The sequence below is a fragment of the Buteo buteo genome, chromosome 10, assembly GCF_964188355.1.
Source record: "Buteo buteo chromosome 10, bButBut1.hap1.1, whole genome shotgun sequence".
Taxonomy (NCBI): domain Eukaryota; kingdom Metazoa; phylum Chordata; class Aves; order Accipitriformes; family Accipitridae; genus Buteo; species Buteo buteo.
Window position 1 is genome coordinate 406,178 of NC_134180.1, and position 16,879 is coordinate 423,056.

General features: G+C 61.8%; 3 protein-coding genes across 5 annotated transcripts; all 3 read left to right on the forward strand.

The window, feature by feature from the left end:
* The first annotated feature begins 1,207 nt into the window (after positions 1-1,207).
* On the forward strand, positions 1,208-4,859 carry MADCAM1 (mucosal vascular addressin cell adhesion molecule 1). Its single transcript, XM_075037434.1, has 5 exons — positions 1,208-1,364; positions 2,077-2,343; positions 2,467-2,781; positions 3,147-3,824; positions 4,013-4,859. The coding sequence occupies exons 1-5, from the start codon at positions 1,310-1,312 to the stop codon at positions 4,135-4,137; spliced, it is 1,440 nt and encodes a 479-aa protein (XP_074893535.1). The 5' UTR covers positions 1,208-1,309; the 3' UTR covers positions 4,138-4,859.
* Positions 4,860-5,205: 346 nt separating this feature from the next.
* Positions 5,206-7,759, forward strand: TPGS1 (tubulin polyglutamylase complex subunit 1). Of its 3 annotated transcripts, none has more exons than XR_012651872.1 (3): positions 5,206-5,558; positions 5,732-6,370; positions 7,311-7,759. XR_012651872.1 is itself a non-coding variant. In XM_075037436.1 (2 exons), exons 1-2 carry the CDS (start codon positions 5,215-5,217, stop codon positions 6,261-6,263), a joined length of 876 nt encoding a protein of 291 aa, XP_074893537.1. In that variant the 5' UTR covers positions 5,206-5,214; the 3' UTR covers positions 6,264-7,301. The 3 variants fall into 3 exon arrangements, 1 of the variants encoding a protein (XP_074893537.1); XR_012651871.1 differs by lacking the exon at positions 7,311-7,759 and adding an exon at positions 6,892-7,301; XM_075037436.1 differs by lacking the exon at positions 7,311-7,759 and having other exon boundaries at positions 5,732-7,301.
* A 640-nt stretch (positions 7,760-8,399) lies between these two features.
* CDC34 (cell division cycle 34, ubiquitin conjugating enzyme) lies at positions 8,400-14,813 on the forward strand. Its single transcript, XM_075037706.1, has 5 exons — positions 8,400-8,730; positions 11,899-11,985; positions 12,635-12,732; positions 13,121-13,255; positions 13,839-14,813. Exons 1-5 carry the CDS (start codon positions 8,554-8,556, stop codon positions 14,047-14,049), a joined length of 708 nt encoding a protein of 235 aa, XP_074893807.1. The 5' UTR covers positions 8,400-8,553; the 3' UTR covers positions 14,050-14,813.
* Positions 14,814-16,879: the final 2,066 nt, after the last annotated feature.

The window sequence follows — 16,879 nt, forward strand, 5'->3', positions numbered from 1 at the left end:
ATTAATTACCTGGCCTCCCGAAAGGATGCACGACGCGCCCAGTGCCCGGAGCTGCCTCTCCGGAGAGTTCCCGGATGGGAAATGGCCAGGTCCTGCGCGACCTTCTGTGACAGGAGGTGCAGGGCTGGGCATGTCCCCTCCCTCGGTCCTTCAGCACCTTCCCCGGCCTCGGCCCCAGTCCGGCGGGACAGGATGGGGCACAACCAGGTCCGTCTCTTCCCGGGGAGCTGGGTAGGAGCGAGGAAGTGATGCCAGACCTGCCATGAGACAGAGGACAGTCACTGAGGCTGTGCCAGGGCCTTGGGGCTAGATAACGTGGGGTAATCAACATCTTCCATGTGGCAACACTTTCTCCATCTATACCATAAAACCAACCCTCCCAGGAACGCCTCCTTTCATCCTTGAAAACACCCTGTTCTGGGAATAAATGCTGTTTGCAGCCATGCTGAGCAGCACCCAAGCCTGGGGCTGGACACCTCCTCCCTCTGCCCTGGGGATGCACCTTTCCAAACCCATGTTTTGGAACAGTTGGGGCTTTGGTCCAGGTTCCTCCTGAGTGCAACTCATGCCACTGCCCAGGCTGCAACAGGGGCTGCCCACTCCCAAGGCTGCGTTCCCACAGGGGTCCCGGTGGGATGTGCATTGGGCAGATGCTGCAGCTGGGGGCTCCCCTCCCTCCGCCCTGCATGCCAGCTGCAGGCAGCTGTGCTCTCCAGTGATGCTGAACATGGGCCCTGGCCCCACTTTTGGGGCAGGGGTCTGAGACAGCCCCTCTCATAGACAGACGTCCCCAGCCAGTCCCATGATGGTTCATTTCAGCTGTTGGTGTTTGGGGCATGAAAAGGGCTGCTTTGCCAGGAGCTCTGGGTGGGAAACAGTGGAGCCCGGTGAGAATCGGGGAAGGGATGGGATCTTGGCTGTGTCGTGGGGTGCAGGCGCCTGCACGGGGCTGCCCAGTGGGGTTGATGGGGGCCCCTGCAGCCACACAGGGACCCTTTGGGCCAAGGGGTCTCCCAGGTTTGGGGCTGCTGGCACAGCCCTCAGCTGCGGAGCCGGGTGTTGTGCAAGAGTTGAACTTGGAAGAAAATCAGAAACCTCCCTCTGGAAATACCCCTCTGGCTGGAAAGTCATGGAGGCCCCAGGGCTGGTGCTTGCGGGGGCGGTTCCTACAGAGCTTAAGAAGGGCTGAGGACAGGGCTGGCGGCCAGAAGGAGACAGCCCCAGCTGGTGGCGTTCGCTCCCTGGAAGGAGGGAAGGAAGGAAAACCAGCCCTTGCTGCTGCCCTGCCCCGCCGCTGGCTCTGTGAGCAATGGAGCTGGATCCTCTCCTCCTCCTCCTCCTCAGCTTGCTGTGGGGCTGCAGCGGTGAGTGCCACGGGGGCCAAGAGCCGTCCTGATCCTTAACCCGCCGTGCTGCCCGGCCCTGCCCGCTGCTCTCTCTGCTTTGCCGCATGGCGCCGCGGGCCAACGCGGCCCCAGGGTCTCCCCGTTGCTGAGCCTCGACAGCCGCCATGTCCCACGTGTGTCGCTGCTACAGCCCTCCTCGTCTCGGCGCTGCAGCCTGGCGCTGAGCCGCGGAGTGTGCCGCCGTGCAAGCGACAGCATGTGCCTGGCATGGGTCCGCTGTCCCGCTGCCAGAACAGCAGCAGTGCTGGTGAAGGATGAGAACTGGGGGGTGGGGGGGGTGCTTGGGCTCGTTTCCCCCAAAAATGGCTGGAAAATCTCAGTGGTAAACCGAGACGGATCAAGTGGCAATGCCTGCGACGGAGCAGACCCAGGCTGGCAGTCACCACGGGCACGTTGGCTCCGCGACACTCCCGATGCCTGGTGACAGAGAACAGTTGCCCTGGGACAGCAGCACTGCGGGAGATGCCTTGGCTGCCCCTAACGAGCTGTCGCTAATGAGCAGTGCCGCTGCTGTGGTGATGGGGATGGAGCTTATGCAGTGCCTGAGCGTGACCATCCACTTCTCAGCAAACAGGGGAACCAGCGTCCCGTTTGCCTTGTAAGGAACTGGCCTCTGGTGATTGTCTGTCCCCTTCCCTAAACTCCGCGGTTTCCTCCTTCCTCCACCCAGGGCGACCTGCTGACAAGCTGGTGGTGACGCCGCGGGAGCCGGTGGTGCGGTACGGGGGCTCAGTGCAGCTGAACTGCTCCCTGGCCTGCGTGGGGGGCACGGTGCAGTGGAAAGGACTGGACACCAACCTGGGGAGCATCACCTCCTTCCCCACCCACAGCATCCTGCATGTCAGCAGTGCCGTGGTCGCCATGGAGGGCACCAAGGTCTGCCAGGGCACATGCCATGGGCAGCACTACCAGCACGCTGTCAACCTGAAGGTCTACGGTAAGTATTCCCCAGCCCGTCCCTCGCCGCCTCCCTGGCAAAGTCCTGGTCCCTGAGGCAGCCGGCTCCCTCCTGGGCTTCGGTGCCAAAAATCACCACTTGATGCTGCAATTCCTCTCTCAGCCCTCCCGGACACGCTGCAGCTGGAGACAGACCCCCATGCCCTGGAGCCGGGGCAGCCCGCCAGACTGCGCTGCTCGGCCCGGCAGGCATACCCGCTCATGGGGCTGGTCCTCACCTGGTACCGGGGGGACCAAGTGTTGGAGCAGCCAGACTTTGATGTCACGGACCCTGATGAGGAGCTGTCTGACATCGTGTCCACGCTGCTGGTGGCTGGGGAGCAGGTGGGAGAAGGGGTGGAGTTCAAGTGCAAGGTGACACTGAGCATCGGGCAGGAGACCTTCACCCGGGTGGCATCTGTGGCCGTGAGCGCTGGGGGTGAGTGCCAGTGTGGGAGCTGGGGACCTGGGTTCACATGCTGCCCCGTCCACTGGAGCTGACCCCCCATCGCCCTGCACTGCTTGAAATAGCTTTGCTGGAATGGGAACAGCCCCCATTTCTGCACCGCTCTGCAAATTTCCCATCCTTGTCCCTGACCCCGCTGCTGTGCTAGGGGTGCCGGTTTGTTCCCGCTCGCTGCTTCTCCCTGCCCGGGACGGTTGTGTTTGTGGGGTGGAGGAGGAGGGGGCTGTCGGGCGGCGTGGACGGAGGGGGCTGTCACCCCAAGGGGATAATGTCTGCCAGAGAGGCCTCATCCCAGCTCTGAGCCATGGTGAGACTGCCATGATGCACTGTGTTCACAGCTGTGACGGAGCAGCCGGTGGCCATGGCCACCTCCGCGGCGAGCCCCTGGACAGTAGTGACTATGACAAGGACCCCCAGCACAGCCGGACCTCTGACCACCACAGCGCTGCCCCCAGAGCCAAGTGTCCCCACACATGATCCCACCACAGCCCTGGCCACCACACCGCGGGAGCCTGATGCTGATACCATCCTGGAGCCGGCTGCTGCCACCAAACCCCCTTCCACAGAGGGCCTTGCTCCCCAGGACCTTGTCGCAGGCAGTCCCACGGCATGTTCAGCCACCACCACGCTCCCTGGCTCCACCACCACGAGCCCCCCGGCTGAAATGCAGGGGACGGCTGTGGACGGCATCAGCTGGGGGTCTCCTTCGACAGAAAAGGGGACAGGGCCATCCGTGGGGACAGTGCCCCCCTGCACACTGCGGATCTGGTCGCTGCCTCCCAACGGGACGCGGGGCAGGGCCCTGCGCATCGAGTGCCATGCACGGTGCACCGGGAATGCCACCGTCCGCTGGCTGCGGACCCCCGCGGCCCTCTCGCAGTACCGGGAGGAGGCGGTGGGCAGCAGCTCCACGCTGCGGCTGGACCACGCCGAGCCCCAGCACCAGGGCCACTACCAGTGTGTCCTGCTCGGCCACCGCTCCCAGGTGGTCAGTCTGCAGCTGATGGTCTTGGATGGTGAGTGGTGGTCTGCAGCTCCCTCTCCTGTACCCCCCATTACTTGGGCTTGGGCTCCACCAAGTTGTGTTAGTGCCGTGCTGGGGGGTGTTAGTGTTGGTGCTGGGGGGTGCTACGCCCACCCCTTGCTATTTGCTGGTGTGGGCAGAGTCTGCGTGCAATTACAGGTCCTTCTCATGTCTTTGCAGAGTCGTTCAGCACGGGCCCTGCCATCGCCATGGGGACAACAGTCTCGCTGTTGGGCCTGATCGTGACCAGCATCATGTCTCATCGCCTGTGGAAACGATTCAGATCTCAGTACGAGCTGCCCTAGGGGTGGGAACTGCCTACAGATGCCCACAGCCCTCCAGACGAGTCCCTGCTGTCGCCCCTTCTGCTCCTGGCCTTGCCCAGCCCCTGGGACGACGAGCAACCGATGGATCGCGGCGGGGACCAGTGGAGCTGGTGGGGTGCGGGATGCTGCTGTGAGACCTGAGAGAAGAGCAGCCCCCACCCCAGGACAAGTGCTCTGGGACCCAGAGACCTCCGAGGAGCTGCTGCTTTTGAAAACTTTGTCCCTGCCTGAGGCTGCTGCTGCCGGGGATGCTGAGGGGCTTCCCAGGGGACAGGCCACGCTGGGAACCGCTTGGCTCCCGGGCAGGTAGCCCGCTGCTTGGAGGAGCTCACCCACGAGTCCTGTGGGAGAAAAGAGAGCCTCGGGGCTGCCTGCGGGACGGGAAGGCTGGAAGGGAGACAAGCAGAGGGATCCTCAGTGACTGGGGGGACAGGGATGGGGATGGGCATGGGGATGGGGACCCTCCCGGGGCTGGATCACGCCCGGCCGGTGCTGGGCACTGGGGTGGGTCCGGCCCTCGGGGGCTCCCGGCACCCACGCGGATGGGCGGGAGAGCGTCGGCCGAGCCTCTGTCACGACAGAGGAGTCGGAAGCAGCCCTGGGGGGGCTGCCTGCGTGTGTCTGCGTCTGCGTACGTCTACATCCCCTGGGCGCGGGCGGAGGAGAGCGAGGCCTCGGCGTGCGGGGCGGGGTGCTCCAATAAAGGCTCGTTTCTCTTTGAACCCTGCCCAAGTGTCCTTTCGGCCGGGCCCTGCGGCCCCCCACCGGCTCCGGGGCTGCGGGAGGTCCCGGCGGCGGCGCTGGCCACCGGGCGGCGCTCGCCGCGCGCCCCGTTGCTAAGGGCGGGGCACCCGCCCGGAGTAGCCATGGCGGCCGGGGCGCCCCGCCCCGCTACGGCTGCCAGGGCGGCTCCTTTGCCCACACGCGAGATGGCGGCCCGCCGCCTCGCCCAATGGGCGGCGCGCTCGCCTGCTTTCCCGCCCGCCGATTGGCTGCCAGTGTGCAAGATGGCGGCGCGGGCACTTCCGCAACCGGCCTTCGCCGCCCGCAGCCAAGATGGCGGCGTACGAGAAGCGGCGGGCGGCCGCCGCCCCGGCCCCGGCCCCGGCCCCGGCGGCGGGCAGCGGGCTGGCGGAGCCGGCTCGCGCGGCGGCCGGCGGGCTGGAGAGCGAGGCGGAGTTCCTGCTGCGGGCCGGCGTCACCGCCATGGTGCGGGAGGCGCTGCTGAAGGTGCTGGAGGCGAGGCCCGAGGAGCCCGTCTCCTTCCTGGCCGACTACTTCGAGCGGCTGGTGCTGGGCAGCCCCGGTGCGGCAGGCGAGGCCGCCGCGGAGCTCCCGGGGCCGCCGCAGCGCCTGGCCCGGGCGCTGTGGTACGTGCGCCTGGCTCACCACTCCCACAGGTGCGGGCGGCGGCGGCGGCGGGCGGGCGGGCGGCGGACTACAGCTCCCGGCGTGCCCCGCGGCCGCCCCGCGCCGGCGGGCGGGTGCCCGGGGCACGCCGGGAGCTGTAGTTCGGGGCGGGCGGGGGACGAGGCGGCCCGTCTGTCTCTGTGTTTGTGCCGTGTCGCGACAGGACGGCCTTCGACAGCAACGCCGGCGCGGCCTACGAGGTGCTGGGCGCCGGCGGCCGGCGGCGGAAGGCGGGCGTGGACGGGCGGCTGTACAGCGAGCTGCTGCGGCGCATCTGCCAGCACGGGGGAGCACCGGCGGAGGCGGCGGCGGCGCTGCTGGGGCGAGTGCGCTGCCGTGACCACGAGGCCGTGCCTTTCGATGTCTTCCGCTACGGTGTCCTCACCTGCTTCGTGCTGCTGGAGTTCGCGGCCAAGGCAGATGCGCTCTTTGGCGTCCTGGACGGCGGCTCCGGTGCCGCTGACGGGAGGGTCTGCCAGGCCGTGCTGCGGGCACTGGAGGATGCGCTGGGCACCGGCAACTTCTCTCTCCCCAGCCGCTACCTGGAGGCAGGCTCTAAGCTGGGGCCAGATGGCCTGGCCCTGGCCATGGACCGGGCGCTGCAGGAGAGGAAGCTTGGCACCTCCATGAGCAGGGATGAGTTCCTGAAGAAAGCCACTGCCTTGTTCGTTGCAAGAGTGAAGCCCATTGAGTAATGCCCAGGCGGGAGCAACACTGTCTGCGTCCGCTTCGAACCCCTCAAGTGCCCCGCGCAGAGCCGTTCATGCAAAGGAGGCTTCGGACCCCGGTGCTGAGCTGGATGGTGAGCTGGGGGGGGGCTGCTCAGGTGCCGTGTAGAGGGCCCGGGTCTGCCCAATGAGATTTTCCCCCTTTCCATGCTCCCTTCCTTGTTCCGAGTGCCACAGTTGCCCAGCCATCTCCAGCGCTGGATGTGTCCCTGTCCACTGTGCCTCTCCCAGCCACGGCTCCTCCGATCTAGCTGGCATTAGTAAATCTTTTCTAGGTGTTTAGTGGGGACTTGCAAGGAGGCCTGTAAACTGTAGGGCAGTGTTAGCCATTAAAAATGAGCCAGAATGAAATGAATGTGGGCCTGGACCTCCAGATATCCTGCAATTTCATTCTAGCCCTGGCAATGTCATGTTTTGCAGCTTCAGTGGGGACCTTTGTTTCTGCTTTTGGGTTTGTTTCACACCTATCTGTGAAGTGTGGGGCAATGCTCATCTACCTCACAGGCTGCTGTGAGGATTCACAGGTAAATACAGGGCTGATCCACAGTGTGAGATCAAGTGTTATTTTATTAAGCAGAATGTTTTAAACACACAGCAGATGAGAAACAGCTGGCTGGGGAGCAAACCTCACTGGGAAGGGCTGCGAGCCAGAGGGGGTTCCGCCTCTCCCAGCAGCCGAGCTGTGAGGCGATGAGCCATCCTTGCTGTCTGCTCGCTTGGTGTTTACCCAACTGCCTCTGGCCACTGTGGTCCGGACTCTGAAGACTGAGGCTCATACCTGAGTGATGACTTCTCAAGCGAAGCTGTAGAGTGCTACAGATTCAATAATGATTTGGGACATGGAGCGCTGGGTCAAGACAAGACAAACCCCCTTCCCTGAGGCTGTAGTTTGCTTTTGAACAGAGAAGCGTGTTGAACCATGTGTTATTTATTTGAATTTGGCCGTGTTAGTTATTTATACTGTGCAATTATTGGTTTACTGTAAGACATTAAAGCTTTTTATTATTTTTTTAGGGGCCAATTTCTTTACTGCCTGGCGGCACGTAGCGCCAGAATGAACCGCAGCACCTCTCAGATCCGTCACATAGTCTCTGTCTTCAGGAGCCAATGTCAGCAGCCTGTAGCAACCTGCCCAGCTGAAGGCACGGGGGTGCAAAGCACTTGTAGTAGCTACCAAAAAAAAAAAAAAAAAGAAGAGAAGCTGGGAGGATGCCTTTCATGCTCTGGGATGTTTGGTTGGTTTTTCTGAGCGGATGTTTTGATCCCTGCAGCCGGGAGGGGCACTACCTGGAGCTGGACTGGGTGAGGCTGCAGGCGGTGGCTCCTGAACAAGGTGCAGGTGACGGGATGTGACACAAGGGGAGGTGGGAACTGGTGATGCTGGGAGAGATCTTCTCTGCTGGGCCCATGCCAGGAGTAGCCTCTGCTCGAATTCTAGATGCTGCCTTGTAAAATGCAGTAAAGTATTGCATAAGCGTAGTAATTGTGCTAAGTGCTTCCTCCTGGCTGACGGGTGTAATCATCTGGTGAAGCGTCAACCATTTACGCTAAATGCTGACCCGAAGGAGCACGGCTGTGTTGTGAGCACCAGGGCTGTCATCCGGAGTGGGATTTAGCGTCGGTCAGTGTGCTGAGGGTGTCCCGGAGCGCCGGGGAGCCTCCCGCGGGCGGGGGGATCGGGGACCCCGGGGGCAGTGAGGCCTGCGCGGCCGTTCAGGCCCGAAGGGGAAGAGGCCGATCTCTGAGGCAACCCTCGCGCGTGCGATACGTTTGCTCGGCAGGAAAGCCGGCTGCGCTGGTGCAGGAGGCCAGAAGCACCGACGCACGCTGTGAATGCGGGACCGGGGCGGCGTCGCCGCCATCGCAACGCGGCTCCGGAGCGGCGGCGAGGCCTGAGGGAACGAACGAACGAACGAACGCCCGCCGCGCCGCAGGGGCTGCCGGGAAGGAGCCCCGCCCCCGAGCGCCGGCGGTGCGCTGTGATAGGCGGACAGCGTCCGGGGGGAGGAGCCCGCTCGCTCTCCCGCCCGCCCGCGCCGACGGCGCGCTCTGATAGGCGAGCGGCGCCCGTATAGGAGGAGCCTGCGCCGGCCCCGCCCCGCGCGGGCGGACTACAGCTCCCGCCGTGCCCCGCGCGGCTGCGCTCGGAGCGGCCGCGGAGCAGCAAGAGCCGTCCCCGCTGTCCCCCCTTCCCGCAGCGGCTGTCGCGTTTACGCCAGTCCCCGGCTTCGCTCGCGGCCTACCCCGGCTCCTAGGCATGGCGCGGCCCCTCGTGCCCAGCTCGCAGAAGGCGCTGCTGCTGGAGCTGAAAGGGCTGCAGGAGGAGCCCGTGGAAGGGTTCCGGGTCAACCTGGTGGACGAGGGGGACCTCTACAACTGGGAGGTGGCCATCTTCGGCCCCCCGAACACCTACTATGAGGGCGGGTACTTCAAGGTGAGGGGCTGGGAGCAGCAGGGGGACGTGCGGGGTCGGTAGGACCGAGGTCTCGAGGAGGCGAAGCTCTGGTGGCGTGGGGGGGGCTTGGTGTGTGAGTAGGGGGACCTGGGGGGCAGAGGTGTGCTGTGGGAGAAAGGACTTAGGAGGGGCCAAGGCAGGGTAAGTGGTGTTGAGGGATGCACTGGGGGGAGGATGCCTTGGGAAGGAATATTGGAAGGCAGAGAGACTGCAGGAGGACAAGGAGACCCTGGGAGGGGGCTGTGGGGTGAGAGGGAAGGGGTCTTGGGTATCGGATTGAGGTAGGTACTGGTGGAGCATGACGGGCTGCTCCTGGGCTCAAGAGGGTGATGAGGGCCAGGAAGACCTGGATCTGTAGCTGGATACCTTGGGGTCAGTGGGGCTTTGGGACCTGGGGTCTTTATTCCTGGGGTGCCTGTAAGGAGGAGCTGGAGTGAAGAAGGGAGCCTGTGTGCAGGTGGCTGCTGCCAAACTAGGAAAGGATTCCCTTCGTTGGAAGGGGGATTTGCACCCCCCCCCCCCCCCCAGGGGCTCTGCCTCTGAGGGCTTTTCTTCTTTCCTGCCCACTCCAGCCCCCAGTCTGTGGGTGCAGGAGAGCAAGCTCTGGGTTGCTGTTGTTCCTTCTCCTGGAGGGAATCCAGGGCATTGCCACCAAACCAGAGGGAAGAGATGAAGGACTCTCCCATGCAGGCACAGATGGCTTAGGCCAAGAGAGCAGAAGCTCGAGCTGGGTGGGGAGCGGGTGTTGTGGTTTTGTTTGGGGTTTGAGGGGGGGAGAAGGCATGCATGGCCTGACTGCACAGTCCCTATTGGGAGGATGTGTATCTGCTCTTCCCAGGTGTTGAGCAACTTGCTTAGCTGTTTTCTTCCTCTTTCTCATCCTCCCTCCTCCACTATGAGCTCTTCTGTCTTCATCCTGTTGCTGGCAGGGTGGGGATATACCGGGGGTGAGTCAGCCTGAGGGTCAGCTGTGCCTGAGAAGCTGGGTGGTTTGTTTTTTTTCTCCTGTGGAGCGGTGGCAGGCAAGTCTGATGCTTCAGAGTCAGATTTTTTTCTCTTCACTGAAACAGAGTCTTTTTCCATAGCCTGTTTTGGCACTAAGCCCTTTGAACTCTCACCCTTTCAGCAGCTCATGCTCCTGTTTTTTGCCTGAGAGCTTCCAAATTCAGCACTGTTGGGTGGCAGTAGATGAGACTTTCTGTGTAAGAGAAGAGTGAAGGGTCTAAGTCCTCTTCCAGCTCATGGTAACGTTGGCCTGTTTGTGTACGGCAAAGTGGGGTTGCTTTCTGAGCCCCCTTCGGTATCGCTTTGCCTCTGGCTGGTTTTGTTCTGATCGCCTCTGGCACAACAAAGGAGATTATTCTGTGAAGTTCAGCTGTTTGGCCAGAGCCCAGCACAGGGCTGTGTGTTGATGTGTGTGTTTGCGTGCACTGCCCTGGGCTGCCTGAAGCTCCATGCGCACACAAAATGTGTCCAGCCCCAGCCGCCGCCTCACTTTTCCTTCTTTCCACCTCTTCTCCTGTACGGCAGAGCACAGGGTGGTCAAGCAGAGGGCCAGCCTGGGAGGCAAGGTGGTAATGGGAGTAGGGATGGACATGCCGTGGCTGGAGGCTCCTTGGACTTGCCATCAGATCAACTTGTGCTGGGGACAGATCCTGCTGGGGTGGGAGGAGGTTGGAGGGCAGAGGCCTTAGAATCCAGGATGGAATCGGGGTTGGTCAGGGCAGCAGGGAGGAGGACAGATGTCTCTCTGCCTTCTATGCTAATCTTTTAATGGCTGTTAGCTGACAACTAGCGTTGGCAGCATTGCCTGTTGTTGAGGCTGTAATTCCAGAAGCATCTGAAGCCTTGTTTGCAGTTACCCTCCTGAATGGGGCCTGCGCCGGGCTTGTTCCACGGGTGAACAACAATCCCGGGTTGCTGCCAGGCAGAGCCGGGGTAGTTCACACTGTTGTTTCATGGATCCAACATCTAAATTCTTGCATACATGAACTGAGGGAGCAAGAAATGTTCAGGGAGTAGTTGTGTGTTTTAAATCTTTACCGTTTTGTTTGTTTGTTTCTGGCTGTTGGCTTTTTTGGGAGCAGTGGCTGAATCTGGAAGTTTGCTTCTAGAGCCTGGAAACACCTGAAAGCTGAAACAGTCACCACAGGTAGTGTAGCAACACAGGGAGAAGCTGCCCCCATCCTCGTGGGATGCCTAGTGCTGGTGGGCTGGGGTAGCAGCTCTCTGGGGAGGATGGGGATGTTGCTGTACATCTCTGTGTCACCTCAGGCTTTGCCTTCTCACTTGGAGGCTGACAGTGAGCCTGTCTTTTTGGCCTACCTTAATACCTTGTTTTTTGTGGCCATTGACCGCAGGAGAAGCCAGTGGTTGTCTCTCCTGGCTCTGGAGTTGTGGACTGCAGCGTGATCTTCATGTGCTTTTATTTTTAGCACCTGAGCTACGCACTGTGGCCGGTTTTGACTTGGGCTATTTTTGGAGATTCAGTGTGTTAATCAGAGCACTGAGCACCTGATGCTTCCTTCCCTGTGAGCTCTGAGGGGTGCACCCCTTTCCTCTGGTGGCGTGGCCATTGTGTGTCCCTGACAGCAGGACCGGGGATGACGCCAGACTTGCAGTCTGACTCTGAGTGCCACTCTGTTTGTTTAGGCATGCGGCTCAAGCTGGGGCCACAAGGCCCTTGCCCCACTGCTGTTTGCCATCCAGAAGCAGCCTGCCCTTGGTGTTGTCACCCTGTGCTGTGGGTGCTGCTGTGGGAAGGGGCAGTGAGCGTGCAAGGCGCGTGCCGGACTGGCACTGCGAGCTCCCACTGTGCTCTGCCTGGGGGCTGCTGCCTCCCTCCATGTCGGAGAGCACTGGGTTAGCACGGGTGGACCCCAGTGGAGAAGAGGTTATGGGGCAGGATGGTGGTGAAGGAGCTGCTGCAGCTCACAGGCTCATCCACTCGCTTTCCTCTGTGCGGTGGCAGGCCAGCCATGCTGCCGGTGTCCTGCCTGCAGACAGGCAGGCGCGGAGGCCCTGTCTCTGCAGGAGCACAGCTGGACTTGGCAGAGGTTCCTTTTTCTTGGTGGTGTCAGGAGATCTGTGGTTTCCTTCCCTTCCTTCACAAGCTGATGCTCACTTCTCCTTATTGTTTACTTGCAGGCTCGTCTCCGGTTTCCCATCGACTACCCCTATTCTCCTCCTGCCTTTAGGTTCTTAACCAAAATGTGGCACCCCAATATCTATGAGGTAGGTCGCCTGGGACAGCGTGGGGTGTCTTGGACATGCAGGGATGAAAATGCCAGCCTTTGTCTGGCATTGGAGCATGGCACTGGAAACTCAGTGCCTTTGGCATTTAGTGCCTGGCACTGGAAGTGCGACTAACGAGCTTATGACAGCCGGTCTCCTGTCCTGGAGCTGGTTCCAGGTCAGCCAGGCTTTCCAGGCTTGAAGGCTCCCATGCTTGGCTAGCAGGGACGTTGTGCTTCTGCCAAGGGTGGATGCAGAGTGAGCGATGTGCGTGGCCCCAAGGCTGCGTGCTTGTGGTGGATTGCTGCCTGCAGGTGTGTGGGGTTGGGCTGTGTCAGATGGGAACCAGGAAGGCTGTGCTGGGGACGCAATGTGTTCGGGCATTGGACAGCGTGTGATTAGGCAGCCTCGTCTGTACTGTGCTGGCAATCGCGGGGTACTTATCCAAGGCCTGAGGCTGCAGGCAGCATAGCGGGGACCACCACTTCTGCTGTCCCTTCCTATGGACTGAAAGAACAGGCTGGGATTGCCTCACCTGGCTTAAGCCAAAGTGAAGAGCAAGCAGGCTACTGGAACAGAGGACCGAGCTGTTGCTGGAGAGTGCTTGGGGCAGCAGCTCCTAAGGATCCCGTTTCACTTGTGCTTTCAGACCGGCGATGTCTGCATCTCCATCCTCCACCCACCGGTGGACGACCCGCAGAGCGGGGAGCTGCCGTCCGAGCGGTGGAACCCCACACAGAACGTGCGGTAAGGGCTGCATGGGGAGGGACCTGCAGGCAGGAGGCTCATCGAGGGCAGGGATGGGAAAGCAGGGAGATGGGGACTGCCTTCTGCTCCCAAAGCCTGCAGGAGATGCCTAGAGGTTGTTGAAAGGCACTTGGGTGGTGTGCTTTGCTGAAGAATGGCTAGAGCTTGCATGGGAATATGCGTGAGCCTGACAGCCCATGCATGGCTGTCTCCTGCCTGACCTGCTCGACTTTGCTGAGATACACCCTCACTGGTGGGCCCGCACCAGGCTCCCTCCTGACCCACAGGACGCAGCGACGCTGTGACACTGAGGCTGCTGGCATTCCTGGGAAGTGGATGGTTGCTGACCCACCTCGGCTCTTACCAGCTTGTGTTTACTGATTGCCAGGACCATTCTCCTGAGTGTGATCTCGCTGCTGAATGAACCCAACACATTTTCTCCAGCCAATGTGGATGCCTCCGTGATGTACCGCAAGTGGAAGGAGAGCAAAGGGAAGGATCGGGAGTACACGGACATCATCAGGTGCGTGCTGAGCTGAGCCCAGACCCAGCAGCGCTGTGCCACTGTTGAGAACACTTCCTAAGCTATGATCTTGTAGGACACAGATGATCTTGAGGCATGTCCTGCCCCCGTCAAGTCCCATCTGCAGGCTGGTAGGAGGGAAGGATTCTGGCTCCAAGTGTGGCTTTTGGGAGAAGCTTGGCTGGGTTATGTGCCCAGCTTTGCTCTCAGCCGAAGCCCTGGCCCTTTTTTGCCCCAGAGCTGAGGATCTGGGTTCGTAGCAGACGTGGTGCCAGCACGGCCTTGCTGGCAGGGCTCCCTCATGGGACCAGCATGTGAAGATCCTGAGCTGCAAACTGGCCAGCCCTGGCATGGCAAGGGGGGCTCTTGGAGCAGGGAGCGTGCCACAGTGCAGCCGTGTTTGCTCCATAGTGCTCTCCCTCCCCTGTCCTCTCACCAGTCTTGTGCGGGTGAGCGACCCGTGAGCTGGGGTGTGAGAGGGGAAGGGCCGTGTTGCCTGGCATCTCCATGGAGTGAGCCGCATGTGGCGATGTGGGTGTGCTGTGCAAAGCTCCATCCTCATCCCCCACTTCTCGCCCTCCAGGAAGCAAGTCTTGGGCACAAAGGTGGATGCTGAGCGGGATGGTGTGAAGGTCCCCACCACACTGGCAGAGTACTGTGTGAAGACCAAGACTCCAGCCCCAGATGAGGGCTCAGACCTCTTCTATGATGACTATTATGACGATGATGAGATGGAGGAGGAAGCAGACAGCTGTTACGGGGATGAGGATGACTCTGGCAATGAGGAATCTTGATGGCCATCTGGCACTGCAAAACTTACTATAAACTACTGAATTTTACCTCAACTAGGACAAACTGGTTTGAATTTAGGATCTGTCAGCCCTGAAATTAACTCTACCTCGCAGGGAGACTGTTCTGCTGTTGCAAAGGAAATCCCACTGCTGTCTTTGTAGAAAAAGCAAAAAACAAAACCAAACCCTATTTTATAAACTTCCTGGGTGAGGGGCAGATGGGGAGGGGGGAGTCATGTTGGGGTGCTCACAAATCCACAAAAACTGGGGAGCTCGTGGCTCTGGCTGGACGAGGAGTGATGGCAAAACCTGGTGGTGGCTGCCCACTGTTTGGGCATGTAGAACTCCTCTTCAGCCCCACATGGGAGGAACGGTTTGGGGAGGCTGTGGAGCCAGTGAGTGGTTGCTTTGGGTGGGAAGCGTGTGAGCGTTGTGTGGCTTTCTTACAGCCTTTGAGGTGTCTGAGCAGGAAGGGCTGCAGAGTGAGCACTGCCTCTCTCTCCCCCTGGTGGGGCTGTCCCTGGTGGGACCCTCCTGCTGCCCCTTCCCATGATGCCAGAGCCGTGTTTGCAGGGAGCAGGCCTGGACATCAGGCAGGATGTGCCCGGTGGCTGTCGGGCACTGCAGGGTGTGGGGATGAGCTGTTTGTAGTTTTTAACTGGCTGGGAGGGATGGGGTAGTTCTGAGTCTTTCTGCTTCTGGGTTTTGGGTTTTTTTTGTTTGTTTGGTTTTTTTTTTTGAAACTATTTAATAAAGTACTTCAAGGGAACGGCTGTGTGGTGTGTGGGTGAGGCTCTGCTCTGGTCTGTGCCCAGGCTGCAGGGGTTTCTGTGTCAGCTGTGAACCAGCTCCTGCCCTGCTACCTGCAGCCCTGGCCGGGAGGGGCGAGTGGGCTAGCTGCTCTCCCAGGGCTGTGGCTGGGGGCTGCAGGGTGGTCTTGGGTCTCGCAGTAAGCTTCTTCCCTCCCTCCCCAAACTCACAGAGCGGGCAGGAGTGACTGGGCAGGGTTGCCTTTGGCCTGGAGAGCATCTCTGCCCTTCCTGGGGAGGGTGCAGTGCTCACTGCCTCTGCCCTGGAGCTGTGGCCAAGGCTCGGTCTCTGCCTGGGCAGAAGGGTGGGCTCTGCTGAGCCTGCAAAACCCTCCAGCACTGTGCTGGGAAGGTGTTTTTTGCCTCTGCTCCTCTGAAGGTGCTGAGCTCCTCTGAGAGCAGCTGTGTGGTGCAGGCAGCTATGCAGGCAGCAGACCTGCCTGGGCAGCACCTGGCTGTGCAGAGCGGTGGCCGATGGGTGCCTGGGGGCTTCACGGCTGCTCTGATCTGGGTGCAGCTGGGTGCGCCCTGAGTCCACAGGCCAGGACTGGCCGGGACATGTGAGCTCTGGAGGCTGTGGTGAGCTCCCAGCCGCCCTGCTCCAGCCATGTAGCCGAGGGGCATTGCTGGTGCCTCGTCCTGCTGGGCTGGGGAGGTCAGCTCTGCTGCCAGCTCCTTGGGGCCATGGCAGGGATATGCTCCCTGGCAAACTGCCTTGTGTGGGGCTTTCTGTGACCCAAGTGGGGCTCCTGCCCCTGCTCCCACCCCCCTGGGCAAAGCTTGTTGTGAGGGGTAATGAGCAAAACTTCCTGCTGCCTGGAGCTGCGCAAATGGGATCAGGGTTTGAGTGACACCTGCGACTGCACGTGGCAAATGCATGTGCTTTGTTGCCTTAGGAAATGAGGCTAAAAGGTGAATAGGATTATTGTCACTTTATTCAGGCCTGACAAATGGCTTCCTGGGTGGAGGATGCCGTGGGCTGCCATACTCTGCCCTGTTTCTGCCCCGCAGGAGCCATAACTGCTGAATCCCTACAGCGCAGGGGGGAGCGTAGCGGCCGGTGGCTGGGAAGGGGTGGCTGGGCAGGACATGCTGGGGGCAGACATGGTGCTTGGGGGAAGAAATGCTCTGGGAGGATTCAGGAGCTTACAAGAGCTGGCAGATCCCCGCGGAGAGGGTGGCGGGGACTGGCGCCGCCAGCCCCATTGTTTTGGCTCTTCCTGCCCCCCCCCCCCAGCACCCCCGGCTGCAAGTGCTGCACCTCACTCCCAGGGCTGGGTTAGTCGAGAGTCGGCTCACGGGACAGGGAAGAGCTGGGGACGGAGCCGCTGCCCCACAAGAGGCCCCTTTGCCCTGGCTGCCTCCTGTCTGAAGTGCATGGCTGTGCCTGATTATCGCCCGCCCCAGCCCCTCGGGGTTATCGAGCGGCTTCAACTGGGCTGGTGCCGGGGACTCGAGGCCCAGCATCCCCCTTGGCCTGGGCCAAGATCCGGGGACGAGGCGCTTTCCCCGCACCTCGGGGTGCCCCCGACCCGGAGCTCCGGGGCCCTTGCCGAAGGCCGGAGGGGGCTGCGGGACAGGGCCCCGTGCAGCCGGCCAGGATCCCGGCATGCAGGGCTGCCGGTTTGTCTTGGCACCGTCCCCGCTGTTGTTCGCAGGAGCTATTGTCTCAGCCCCGCTCCCCGCGCCGAGGAAGCGCCGCCCGGTTCCCTTCCCACGAGTCCCGCTGCAGCGTGGGGACGCGGCCCCCGGCTCACCCCGAGCGCTGGCACCTCCACCGCAGCCGTGGCGGAGCCGAGGCGGCTCCTGGCCCTGCTTGAGGACCCCCCCGCGCGACGGGCCAGACCTGCCGGCCGCCCCGTGCCTTGGCCCACGATGGGCCCCGGGGGGTGGGGGCGGGCTCCGTGGCCCGGGGAGGGCGTGCGGGCCGCAGCCCCGCGCCCGGCCGTGCCTCCTGGCGGAGCGCCGGCGCTCCCTTCTCGGCTCGGCAGGGCGGAAACCGGTGCTTCGCCTCCCCTCCGCAC

Coding starts and splice junctions, on each gene's coding strand:
- MADCAM1 (XM_075037434.1), top strand. CDS start 1,310: ATGGAGCTGGATCCTCTCCTCCTCCTCCTCCTCAGCTTGCTGTGGGGC. Junction 1,365..2,076: donor CTTGCTGTGGGGCTGCAGCG/GTGAGTGCCACG, acceptor TCCTCCACCCAG/GGCGACCTGCTGACAAGCTG. Junction 3,825..4,012: donor GCAGCTGATGGTCTTGGATG/GTGAGTGGTGGT, acceptor ATGTCTTTGCAG/AGTCGTTCAGCACGGGCCCT.
- TPGS1 (XM_075037436.1), top strand. CDS start 5,215: ATGGCGGCGTACGAGAAGCGGCGGGCGGCCGCCGCCCCGGCCCCGGCC. Junction 5,559..5,731: donor CTGGCTCACCACTCCCACAG/GTGCGGGCGGCG, acceptor GTGTCGCGACAG/GACGGCCTTCGACAGCAACG.
- CDC34 (XM_075037706.1), top strand. CDS start 8,554: ATGGCGCGGCCCCTCGTGCCCAGCTCGCAGAAGGCGCTGCTGCTGGAG. Junction 8,731..11,898: donor ATGAGGGCGGGTACTTCAAG/GTGAGGGGCTGG, acceptor GTTTACTTGCAG/GCTCGTCTCCGGTTTCCCAT. Junction 12,733..13,120: donor AACCCCACACAGAACGTGCG/GTAAGGGCTGCA, acceptor ACTGATTGCCAG/GACCATTCTCCTGAGTGTGA.